Source organism: Penaeus monodon, chromosome 39 (assembly GCF_015228065.2).
Source record: "Penaeus monodon isolate SGIC_2016 chromosome 39, NSTDA_Pmon_1, whole genome shotgun sequence".
Taxonomy (NCBI): Eukaryota; Metazoa; Arthropoda; class Malacostraca; order Decapoda; family Penaeidae; genus Penaeus; species Penaeus monodon.
In genome coordinates, this window is record NC_051424.1 from 23,106,862 (window position 1) to 23,119,701 (window position 12,840).

The 12,840-nt window shown below is 37.3% G+C and overlaps 1 protein-coding gene across 1 annotated transcript in view; it reads right to left on the reverse strand.

Moving 5' to 3' along the window:
* Nucleotides 1-2,387: 2,387 nt before the first annotated feature.
* Nucleotides 2,388-12,840, reverse strand: part of LOC119597505 (ras-related protein Rab-33B-like) — a 49,578-nt gene continuing 39,125 nt past the window's right edge. Inside the window, exons 4-7 of the mRNA XM_037947083.1 lie at nucleotides 12,549-12,691; nucleotides 12,184-12,239; nucleotides 9,938-10,112; nucleotides 2,388-5,280 (exon numbers count right to left, since the gene is read on the reverse strand). Of these exons, the coding sequence (XP_037803011.1) occupies nucleotides 5,179-5,280; nucleotides 9,938-10,112; nucleotides 12,184-12,239; nucleotides 12,549-12,691 (476 nt within the window). The 3' untranslated portion in view covers nucleotides 2,388-5,178. The remainder of the gene's footprint in view (nucleotides 5,281-9,937; nucleotides 10,113-12,183; nucleotides 12,240-12,548; nucleotides 12,692-12,840) is intronic.

Consider the following 12,840-nt stretch of genomic DNA (forward strand, 5'->3'; position numbering starts at 1 on the left):
GTTACTTGGAGTGTGGAAGGAGCAGGAGTTGTAAGATTTGGAGGTTGAGTGTCAGTTTTCATTAAGTAATCTTGAATATTTTCAATAGTTTCTTCTGAGGAGTTGGTTGGGGAGTTTTGGGGGATAAAGGATTTCTTGTGAGGGGGGGAAGAGAGGATTGGTGTCTCAAGCGTAGGGGCAAAGGAAGGTGGAGGTGATTGTGTGGTAGGGGAAGAGGGGGTGGAACGTTTGTTCTGTCTGTTACAGGTAGTGCGAGGAGGGAGAGGGGAAGGTGTTGGGGTTGTAGTGGTGATTGGAGTATCTGTAGTAGAGATTGGAGTGTCTGGGTTTAGGATGGCAAAAGAGTTTGACTGGGGAAGGTAGGAGGTAGAAGAGGGGGAGTTAGATGTAGGGGGGGGGTAGGAGAATTGGTAGAATGAGCAGTATTACTAGAGTAAGGAGTAAGAGAGAAACCACGTCGACGTGCTTCCTGTCTGGCTTCACGTAGTGTGAGTCCAAGTTTGAATCTGAGAGTTGCTACCTCAGATTCAAATTTGTAGGTGGGACAGCCCCTATAAAATACATTATGGGGGCCGCCACAGTTGGCACATGTGCGTGATTGTGCAGAGCAGTTAGATCGGGTATGGCCAGGTCGGGCACATAGTGGGCATCTGGCTGTGGAATGGCAATGTTTGGCTGGATGTCCTAGACGCCAACAATTTTGGCACTGACGTGGAGGGGGTTGGTATGGACGAACAGGGAGGGATTCTCCTCCTATGTAGACGTTAAAGGGAAGGTCATGTCTACGGAAGGTAATTTTGGCTATGTTAGTGGGTTTCTTTCGATGACCTCTGGGGGGAATGGAGTAGCATTGTACTGATGTTGCATAGTCTGTGAGACAGGCAAGGTCTTCTTCACAACCTGACCAATCTTTGTCATAGATTGGGCAATTTGCTGGGGGGATTGAAACTGTTCCGGTGCAAGTATTGAGGGTTGGATGGGGTTCTGCAAGGATGGGGTTACCATATAGGTCAGTTAGTTTTGTTAATGCTATAGCTTGGTTTTCTGATGTTACTGTGACAAGACGGGAGCGGTCGGGTCGGCTACGGAAAGAGACTTTACCTACTTGTTTTTGGAGACATTGTTGGAAGAGAAGGGTGTTGTCAGAGTAGGGAGCTGTGGGAGGTATCACGAAAAATCGGTCCCATTTGGCTGCACTAAAGAGAGTATTCAAGATTGTTATAGAGATAGGGGTAGTAGAAGGGCGGGGGCGTGACGAAGATGTAGTAGTGTTGAGGGAGGTAGTGTTATGGAGAGGTGGGCAATAAGGCTGTAAGGTATTAGTAAGGGAGGATGGGGTGGTTGATGTTGGAGGTTGTGGGGGTAGAGGTGTTGAAGTTGAGCATGCTGGGAGAGTGGAAATGTTCCTTAAAGGTTGACTGTTGGCTACTGTACTAGTAGGCATTGATGAGGGGGTAGTTATTGCAGTGTTCAGAGCCGTGGTCAAAGGAGAGCCTGGGGTCAGGGAATCGGGTGGGTTTACATCGTTGGGGCTATTTGATAAGGGGGCAAGCCTCATTGCCCCTAATAGTAGGGATATGTTTTCATTACTGGCCATGGTAAGCCTGGATTATGTTGGGGATAAAAACAGTCCACCCCTCAGGGTCCCCTTGAGGGGTAAGGGCTAGGTAACTAAATCAGGGGAATACCGTGCCCATGGCTCCCTCAGGCCGTTCAGGACTGGCACAAAGTCAGCCTTTCATCCTTTCAGCATGGCTCTCACACCTTAGGAGGTGGATAGCAGAAGGGTTTGGTGAAGGGACTGAAACGAAAATTGGGAAGGGAAAAAAAAAAAAAGACCATGCAAAATTAGTTGAGTCGAGGGCTGAGTCCCAAAGCTGGGGAGTTCCCCATCATTGGGTCCCAGTCTCCGTCTCCTAAGCCCCCCCACGACAACAACGGGCAAGGGATTGGGGGGGAATAAACAATAGAAGAAATATACAAAAGAGGTATGGCAGTCTTGTCTGTAATCTCATATCAAAGTATAATGTTATCATTGCAAATATAATGACCAAGTGTACCATCTCCTATTCTCCTAGTACCATCTATATTTAAGATGAAATGTCTTAGTAATAGAACTTATGAATAAGTGCTTTTTGTGAGAATGAACACAGTTTTCATTATCATATTATGTGTCTTTCCTGGTGTTTTATTTCAATGTATTATAACTTTTCCTTAAAAGCATGGCTTGTGTGTTATTCCAATTCTAAATATCTTTTTTAAGTTACGGAATTTACACTCTGATAACCTGAAAATAATAATCATATTACAACAAAATTGTTTTTTCTTTTGATATCAATTTTTTTCCCCTCTAATTCCCTATAAGAAGGATTATCAAATAAAAGGCATTTTATTTCAGACATATATTACATAATCAATGTACAAACTGTGATTAAAATGGATAAATAAAAGCTTAACCTTCACAATAAGCTCACCATTGCCAGGAATGCTCTTACAAATTATGTAACTTTTTTGCATAAGGTAGTGAACAATGCTTTCAGTTTTTCCTTTTCGCCTAGTTCTCGTTTGAAAATTTGAACGCTCTCCGTTGCTTGAAATCCGTGACTAGATTCCATCCCATTCACCTTTTGAGCATTTTCTCCCCTATGAAACCATGTCCAGTTTTGTATTGGTGTATGAGCCCATCTAAAACTTGAGGGACTTGGAAAGTAATCCTTTAAAACTACTATGTAAAACTTAAATAAGCTGCAAATCTGGTATACATTATCGTTGTGGCAGCTGAAATTTGTGCATTCAATGTAGCTGGTAGTTTTGTGGTAATTTCCATAAATATAGTCATATATACATACATACATATGCATGCATATACATATACATATACAAATATCTTTATACATGCATACATATACACATACAGTACATGTGTGTGTATATATATAGTCATGTGCCCTTAGTACACCAATATTGTGACTTGATAGTGCAAATGACAAGATAATTGTTTATTTCATTTCCAATCAAGTTCCTTAATGTCCTCTGTTATGTCAATTATTCTTTACTACAATCAAGGCAAGAAAGAAGTCGATACCTACTAGAATATTACTGAAGAAAACATTTATACATATATGTATATACATATATAAATACATATACATACATATATATTTGTAAGGGAATGCTGCAGGGCTGTTAAACAAACATACAAACAACCCATAAAAGATATTTACTTACTTTTGGAGGTTTATTTTTCTGTTTTGTAATCTACTTCCAAATGAAAATAATGATATTATACAAGATGGTCTACTTTTAAATTTATTGCATTACAGCAAAAGTGAATTTGTACAATGTTCCAGTCTAATTTTCCATAAAAATAAAAACTGATCTGATATTATAAAAACAATTTTAAAGTAAATAAGTAAACAAAAATAAAGAAATCTTTTCTTCTAAACTTACAAAAGAAACCAAATTGAAGGCACAAGGAAAGCTGTTTACATTTGCTAAAGGCATATTTGCTTTTCAGATCACTTCATTTCTCCTCTACACTGCACTGCCACACAGTCCAAGCAGCAAAGACTTCATGCATGAGCAATGTCTTCCAATGACACCACTTGTTCTTGGCAAGCTACCTAATCTTTCATAATTATCTAGTCATCTGTACTGCGACTGAAAAAAAACTTAATGAAATTAAAACAAACATCAGCTGCGTTGGTTGTTATTAAGGTTGTACACAATGAGTATGAAATCAGTGGAGTATGTAACAGCAATCTTTAAAGGAATTAATTTTTTTTTTTCTATATGGCTTTTGGACTTCACAGTCTGGTACACACACACACACACACACACACACCTTGCCTGTGTGGCTAAAATGCAGAGGTAGACCTATCAGGAAAATGAAAAAAAGTAAACAAGCTTTCCCTTTCCCTTTCAAATTTTCCTTTACCTTGCCATCTTTAACTTCCAGCTGACAAGTCATGTGGTTGAAATGCCGGGGGGGGGGGGGGGGGGGGTAGAAAACCGTCAAGTTACCTCTTTCCAAAGAGCACCATGAGGTGACTTCTACAATGAAGAAAAAAATATATATATATTGACATCTTGTTACATCTGCAAGCATATTTTTACTTTGCATTCACCTAAGCAATGGTATAGAAGGTGTGGGTTAGGATCTGAGTACAATGGAATGGCTGGCCTAACCCCACCTTGTATAAAATTCATTAATTAGACTCTTTGTTTTCATTTACTCTTAATTCAACTATAGTGTGACAACCAATACTCAGTTTTTAAATATGAAACTTGTAAGGCAGGAAGAGCAAGCCTCTTAAATAATCTTCTATGTTCCCTCTAAATCTTCTAAGAAATCAATTCAACCTTATGGCATTTACTTATTCCTTTGCCTACTTATTTCTGAGAAAAATCTTCATTATTTAGGAATGGTTGACATAAAAGAAAAAAAGTACACTGAATGTTTATTCACTCACAATGAGCACATCATAAATATCTATGATGCCTAACAATCACCTTTAACATTCAGCAAAACATACAAGGATGATGACAGTAACAAAGTCGCCTTTCACAGCTTCAAGGTTTGTCTTTTGGCGACATCACATAAATACATATTTTCTGTAGATCACTTCAATGAGCACTCACTGGGATCTGATTAGCGGGCTTCAGTTTTATACCCTTATATCAATAATAAGCACTTAAATTTCTAGAAATAGTAATGAAGGAAGAAGGAAAAAAATTCAAACAAAAAAGTAAGAAAGAAAAATGACCTAATGAGTATGAATCAGACAGATGCACTATCTGCAAAACTTACATTACAAATTCATTTTCAAGCAAAACAACCCAGAGGATCATCTTGGAGCCCCTCTAGTATACAAGAAACCTTAAGACAAGACAGGAGGCATCTTAAACACTGTAAACAAATATTCCAAGTGACTGAGACAGAGTGGGGAGAAGACCCTATGTCATTTGAGAGTAATGAAGGGTTTAGTTTCAATAGCACATTAAAAAAGTCATCTCTTCTTTCACCTACACATTGTATAATATCCTTCACACATACACCGGGGGCTATTGTCATCACCTACAAAACAAATTAAACACCTCCTACATCTATGAATGATAAAAAAAAATCTCCATGTATTGGTTTCATTCACAGGCATTGGCTAGTTTAGTCGTGGGGGACTATGAAATGCAGCAGCACTTGGTAGGTTTGTTTTCTGTCTCGTCTGGGCTGTCAGCCTGCTGCTTGCTGGCTGATATCATGCGAGTCAAGTCGTAGAATGCCTGAAAGAATAATGGTATGCATCAGTTTACAGATCTGCTAATCAAACCTACTGTTTTTTCTTTTCTTGAGGGGGGGGGAACAATCATATTCTATTTTGTTGCAAGATTACAATACTTACAAAAAATTAACAATGCAGACACAGTTTGAGTTGTATTACTTTGACAAAGAACAAGAAAACGTTACAAGCCTGAGACAACCTAATTCATAATTACAATGAAAAAAATCACAGTCAATTTATTAAGAGAAGGAACAAGTAGTTGACTACTGATAAAAATCTGCAATGGCAAGACACACTTTACAGTGAAATGTAACCAAAACAAAAAGCATTGAGGCCATGTACAAAAAACACAACATGCTGTTTAGTTCTTGAAATGCAATTCAAGCAATCATGTCCAAATCAAAGGGTAAATATCAGGGGCCTAAAAAGGCAGATCTGACCCAACCATTGCAGCTAAACATGAGAAATCTGTGAGTGTATGTATGTTGTATCCATTAATGACAAAGCAAGGACTAGTTAATGTATGGATTTACTTTATTCAGCCATCTGTACAGTGTTAAAGAAAAAGGGACAGAGGCCGAAATCATTCAAGAGAGGTGAGAACTTTAATCCAACAGAACACAAAGCAGAAACAAAGGATGAAAAGCTACACACAATATAAAATTACATGCATGCATGAATCTCAGTCAGATCATATACTACAATTTAATGTCTGCAATCTTTTATTATGAAGATTCTCCAGTTTTAAAACACTCAAATTAACCCAATGCTGCCGGACATGGCATGTGCGTCCATGCCATGCTTACTGTGAGTTTACTTTATTAATTGTTTTTACACATAGATGGCTACATTTGTACTAAGTCACCAATGAGCTAATTACGAGTACTCCATCTTGCCCGTTTACTATTTTCCATGATTTACAAAAATATATACTTTATCTTATTTTGCTGTTTCTAATGTTTATAATATTATAGTAATTATAATGTCTAGAATAAAAATAACACCATCGATATTCATAGCATTAGTAAAAAAAAAGTTTTCCCAACAATTCAAGGATAGATGAAATCAGGTAAGGTCACAGGGTCTACTAACTGACTTTTGTGACTAAGCACTAGCACAGCCATCTATGTGCAGATATTTCACAAAAAAATAAAATAAAAAATGAGCACAGCATTTTCCCAGTGGCATTGGGTTAAATGTTTAACAGAGATGTACTAATAAAATGCCTATGTCTGGTCGAGTGATGAGGTTTGTAAAAATCAATGTTTGATCCCTCTATAGGTTATTTTACCTTGAGATTCTTTCATCATTTACTGTTAAGAGTCAAAAGGTGGTAGATCTAATGCCTTATTTTCATTTAATGTCTAGTCTTGTAATGTCCAGAAAATCTTTTGAAGTCTACCCTGCTAAATGAATTTCATTTGCCTTCGAGGTCACTGAGAATATTTTTGTGTTCATGCATTTATCAGATTCAACATCCAATGAACAAATAAAAACAAGTACTTTTGTTGCAACATCCTTGTTTTCTACTTCTGCATTATCAAAATACAGTACTTATTTTAAAAACACAAGACTCCTTTCACATACACCCACATCCCGAGAGATACATTCATTCTTAATTTTCTAAGTTTATCTATACACTTATTTCATGGAACACTGTTAAAGGCATCCAACACAAAATAACCACACACTACCCGAGTCACATCAATAGAGCCTCTCCCGGTCATCATTACATGTGGCACTGCACAGTTAAAACAAACCACACAAATAAGCTACAAGGGATCAGATTACAGGGAAGGTGGGGGATGGGGGCAAACATCATTTTATGCTAGGAAGAACAAATGACACTAATATAAAACAAACAAAATAAAAAAGCAGCGATGTAAACCTGGCCTGCAGCAAGTCAGACATGGCCATGTCCTGCTGGGTTGACAGAATAAGTGTATTCTCATGATCATGTCCCAAGAACACCTCCCTCCCCATCCATATAAGAATACATATCAGTGCAAATGGATATACAATAAAAACATGAAAATGGAGGTAACCAACCCATGAATGAATAAAACTCTAGCAGTAAGGACTCCAGGACATGACACACGTCTGTGGATACACAAGAACAAACCACATGGTTGCTTGAGGCTACAGAGACTGGGGAGGACACAAGACAAGGGGCAGGGAGCTTAGGGACAGGGGGCACAGGACACAGGGAAAATAACAGAACATATCATGAAGCCCAGAAGGTCTAGGGAAAAGGGAGCCATACGGCATGGAACATAAATCACAAATGCAGGGAATGCCGGGGGAGAGGAGGAGGATGGGAGTAAAATATAGTTGAATAATATGGTGGAGGATTGGGAGGGGGAGAAGATGAAAAGAGGTGGGGAAAAGTGTGGAGGTCAAGTAGAAAAAAGAGGAGGACAGTGAGGAGGAAGAAAGTAAGGAGAAGTCTAGTGGAAGAGGGAGAGGCAAAAGTGTTGGTAGAGGTGGTGAGTGCAAGTGGAAAATATCAGAACAGGAGGAAAAGATGCAGAATGCTAAATATGAAACTAAGAGGGTGGTCATAAAAACTTGTAGGGAGACTGTTGGGGGAGTAAGTTGAAATAGGAAGATGGTATTTAGCTAGAGGGAAGAAGTGAAGGAAGAAGAGCGGGAGAGAGGCACAGGAGGAGAATGAGGGGAGACTAAAGCTGAGGCAGGGGTGGGGTGAGGGGTGAAGAGGGAGGGTAGGCAAGGTATCTGCTGACCTAAAGAATGCAGCACTTGTGTTTTTTCCTCTTGCCGGGATCTTTGCCTTTTCCATTGGTGTTCTTATTGTCTTCCAATTTGCAAGCGCGAATCTCTCGCATCAAATCAAAGAATACCTGTAGGGTGTGGGAGATGGGCTATTAGACGAGACACTAATCACACAATAAAGGTCGCTGACAAACACACATACCAAGCTCACTAGCCTAACGCTTAGTGGTGAGTGACATCTCCTGTTGGACCTCAATGTTAGTCAAAAATCAACTGGAGTGAGTCTAGGGTGGGAGGGGACAGGCATGTATCTCGATACACAGTGGAACACACTCGGTAATAAAGTGGGTAAATCACACTCAAAAAACAGTATCCACAAACTCACTTGTTTCTTTCATTTCCCATCCCCCCTTTTTTTTTTTGGGGGGGGGGGGGGGCAGGGTGGAAATTAATATCAAAAATAAAATAACAGTACTGAAGAAAGAAGGTGGGGGTGGAATATAAAAAGACAACGTGATGACAAACTATACTGAAAGAGAAAATTAAAGATCTATATGCTAATAAGTAACCACACATAACAAACACTTGAAAGACTGATACAAAACCCTCTACTTTTAACTGTGTGTTGCTATTCTGTTACTTGCTAATGTTTGTAATACCTCCACTGAAAAAAAAACTAACACGAGTAAAATAAAGAATTGTAAAATGGTATAAAAAAGACAACCCTATGATTATCAACCTAGTTTATACATGATAAAACATATTTGTATTTCTATATGTCCAAACCACATTGTTTCCCTATAATTTGCAGATATATATACTTTAAAGGAAAATGAACAGATACATCTTTAGTAAATTTCTGTCCTTGCAATCTAATCCATTTCCTGTCAAACTTAATTAACAAATTACATCAACAAATTATAATCTAAACTATGGACTAAAACATGTTAACAATATTCTTAAGAAACACAATCTCCACTTTAAATGATTTTAATATTGCACAACTTATGAAAAGAGTCTCGACATACATCCTTTTCTTCAAAAGGGGAAGAATACATGTCAACAAACTAAACCATCGAGATCCCTCTGTAGCTGTATGGATGCGAAACAAACAGAACAAGCCTTAATTAAACAAGGTCAGAGAAGCAGGCCGACAATGAGGTCTTCACAAACCCAAATAAAACAGCTTTCAAAGTGGCAAGATCGTAAAAGGTCACTAAAGATTCACCCATAAAGCCAACACTACAAGCAGAAAATGATGACATGAACATAAAAGATATGTACATCATCAGACTGAAAATAATACTTTAGAATAATATCAAATTAATTTTGAGACTTAACTTAAATTTTATTTTCGCTCACAGCAGATAGGTAATGTGGAATTTATTTGAATATAGTGAAAAGGCCACTTTTATTCTGCAGTAAGCTAATTACACTGTAAAAGTTATTTAAAACTGTAAAATCTGACATTTTCATGTCTCTTTAATAATCATCTTCCCATTTTTTTTTTATTAAGTTTGCTTGTACGAAGCTACATTGAAAGCAAATTCAACGAGCATTACAAAAGCATTACAAACACTAATGAAACAGCTCAAGAATGCAAGCAGATCTATTGGCTTTAAATATGCCTCAGAAATCTTGCCCTATTCAAATTGTCTATCACATTATATAAGAGAAAAAAAAAAAGAGTAAGAACCACAAAATTATCAGTGTTTCAACTGGAAGGGGGGGGGGGGAGACGAGAAGAGCGAAGGATCTATTCTTCCCTGGCTAAAAATAGGGGGAATTGGGGCATTAAAGAAAAAAATAAAAATAAAAAAGGCCATTTTATCCTTTTCTCTTACGAACAATCAAGCTCAACAGCAGAAATCTCTCTCCATCTCTCTCCTCCTTGTCTAAGCACCAACCTATTCCCTTTCGCTCACCTTATCAACATTGGCTCGCGTTTTGGCCGAGGTTTCAACATAGGGGACCCCCCACTGGCTGGCGCGGTTCTTGGCGTCCTCCTCTCTCACTTTCCGGCGCTCGTTCAGGTCGGCCTTGTTGCCCACCAGCAGGAACGGGATGTGGTCGTCGTTCTTCACGCGCAGGATCTGCTCCCTGGAAGGACGTGACTGTGCGTGAGGGAAGAAAGGAAAACACGCCCACCCACACGCACACGCACACGCACGCACACGCACACGCACACACGCGCACACGCACGCGCGCACACACACACACGCACACACACACACACACACACACACACACACACACACACACACACACACACACACACACACACACACACACACACACACACACACACACACACACACACACACACGCACAGAAGAAGAAGACGAAGAAGCTGAAATAGAAATAGAAGTAGAAGTAAAAGAAAAAGTAGAAGAAGAAGAAGAAGAAAAAGAAAAAGAAAAGAAGAAGAAGAAGAAGAAGAAGAAGAAGAAGAAGAAGAAGAAAGAAAAAGAGAAGAAGAAGAAGCAAAGAAAAAGAAGAAAAAAGAGAATAAGAAAAAAGAAAAAAGAAAAAAAAAAAAGAAGAAGAAGAAAAAGGAGAACTAAAGACAAAGAAAAAATAAGAAAAATAATAACAATAATAATAATAAGAAAAGGAAGAAGAAGAAGTAGAGGTAGAAGTAAAAGAAAAAGAAAAGAAGAAGAAGTGGAAGAAAAAGAAAAAAGAAAAAAGAAAAAGTAAAAGAGAAGAGAAGAAGAAGAAGTAAAAAAAGAAAAGAAAAAAAAAGAAAAAGAAAAAGAGGAAGAAAATAAAAAATAATAAAATAATAAAATAATAATAATAATAATAATAATAAGAAGAAGAAGAAGAAGAAGAAAAAGAAGAAGAATAAGAAGAAGAAAAGAAGAAAAAGAAAAGAAGAAGAAAAGAAGAAAAAGAAAAGAAGAAGAAGAAAAGAAGAAGAAGAAGAAGAGGAAGAAGAAGAAGAAGAAGAAGAAAAAAAAAAAAAAAAAAAAGGAGAAGAAGAAGAAGAAGAAGATAGCAGAAGAAGAAGAAGAAGCAGAAAAGAAAAGAAAAGAAAAGTGAATTTAATGGAAGTGAAGTAAGAAAAGAGAAGAAATAGATAGAATGAAGAAGAAGAAGAAGAAGAAACGAAGAAAGAAGGGAAGTAGAAGAAAAAGTAGAAGGAAAAGAAGAAGAAAAGAATAAATAGAATAAAGAAGAACGAAAAGCCAAAAGAAAAAGAGGAAAGAAGACGAAGGAAGGAAAAAGAAAAAAAAAAAAAAAAAAAAAAACAGAAAAAGAAATAAAAAAAGAAAAAAGAAAAAAAAAAGAAAAAAAGAAAAAAAGTAAAAGAGGAGAAGAAAAAGAAGAAGAAGAAGAAGTAAAAAAAGAAAAAAAAGGAAAAAAAGAAAAAGAAAAAGATGAAGAAAATAATAATAATAATAATAATAATAATAATAATAATAATAATAATAATGGGAAGAAGAAGAAGAAGAAGAAGAAGAAGAAGTGGAAATAGAAGAAGAAGAAGAAAAAGAAGTAGAAGTAGAAGAAGAAGAAGAAGAAGAAGAAGCAGAAGAAGAAGAAGAAGAAAAAGAAGTAGAAGTAGAAGAAGAAAAAGAAAAAAAGAAGAAGAAGCAGAAGAAGAAGAGAAAAAGAATAGAAGTAGAAAAAAGAAGAAGAAGAAAAAAGTATAAGAAAAAAAAAAAAAAAAAAAAAAATTAAAAAAAAAAATTTTTTTTTTTTAAAAAAAAAAAAAAAAAAAAAAAAATAAAAAAAAAAGAAAAAAAAAAAAAAAAAAAAAAAAGAAGAAAAGAAAAAGAGGAAGAGGAAAGAGAAAAAGAAGAAGAAGAAAAGAAAAGGAAGAAAAAAAAAAAAAAAGAAAAAAAAAAGGAAGAAAAAAGAAGAAGGAAGGAGAAGAAATAAAGAAGAAGAAGAGGAAAAAAAAAAAAAAAAAAAAAAAAAAAAAAAAAAAAAAAAAAAAAAAAAAAAAAAAGAAAAAAAAAAAAAAAAAAAAAAAAAAAAAAAAAAAAAAAAAAAAAAAAAAAAAAAAAAAAAAAAAAAAAAAAAAAAAAAAAAAAAAAAAAAAAAGGGGGGGGGGAAAGGAGGGAAAAACGGGCAGCCCCCCCTTCCCTTCCCAACCCCCCCCCTTCCCCTTCCTTCTCCCTTCACCTTCTGCGAGGCTCTGACGAGGGCAGCAGCCGCTCACCTGAAGAGCTCCGTGGCGGGAAGGGATCGCCTCTGTATGGAGAACAAACGGAAAGCCTTCGCCGGGACCGGGCCCAAAGGGAAACACCATTAAAAAAAAAATTGAGATAATTTTAGTGAAAAAAATTTTTTCAACATCATTCTCAATGAATTATGCAACTTCCCTTATTCCCCTACCTCCATCTCTTTTCCCTTTTCCCCTTCCTTTTTCTCCTTCTCCCTATCTCCCTCCCTTTCCCCTGAACCATTCCATTTCCCCCTTCCTCTTCCCTTTATCTCCCTGCCTTTTCCCCTTTTTCCCCAGTCCCGTTTCCCTCTTTCCCTTTTCGTCCCTTCGACCCACCCCCCTTTCCCCTTTCCCCCTTCCCCCTCACTGAAGTAATTATCCCTGATGGCGGCGTAGTCCTCCTGGCCCGCCGTGTCGAGGATGTCGATCTGCACTTCCTCGCCGTCGAGCACGACCTTCTTGCGGTAACTGTCGGCTTTGGGTGGGCTCGTAGTCCCCCGAAAAGTCAGGGGGGGGGGGTTTTTTGGGAGCAGGGGAGAAATAAAAGGGTAATGGGGTGGGGGCCCGATCAATCGGAATTTTCATCGAAGATGGCAAGGATTGATAACAAAAACAATAATAACAGAAAATATAAATAATATTATAATAAAA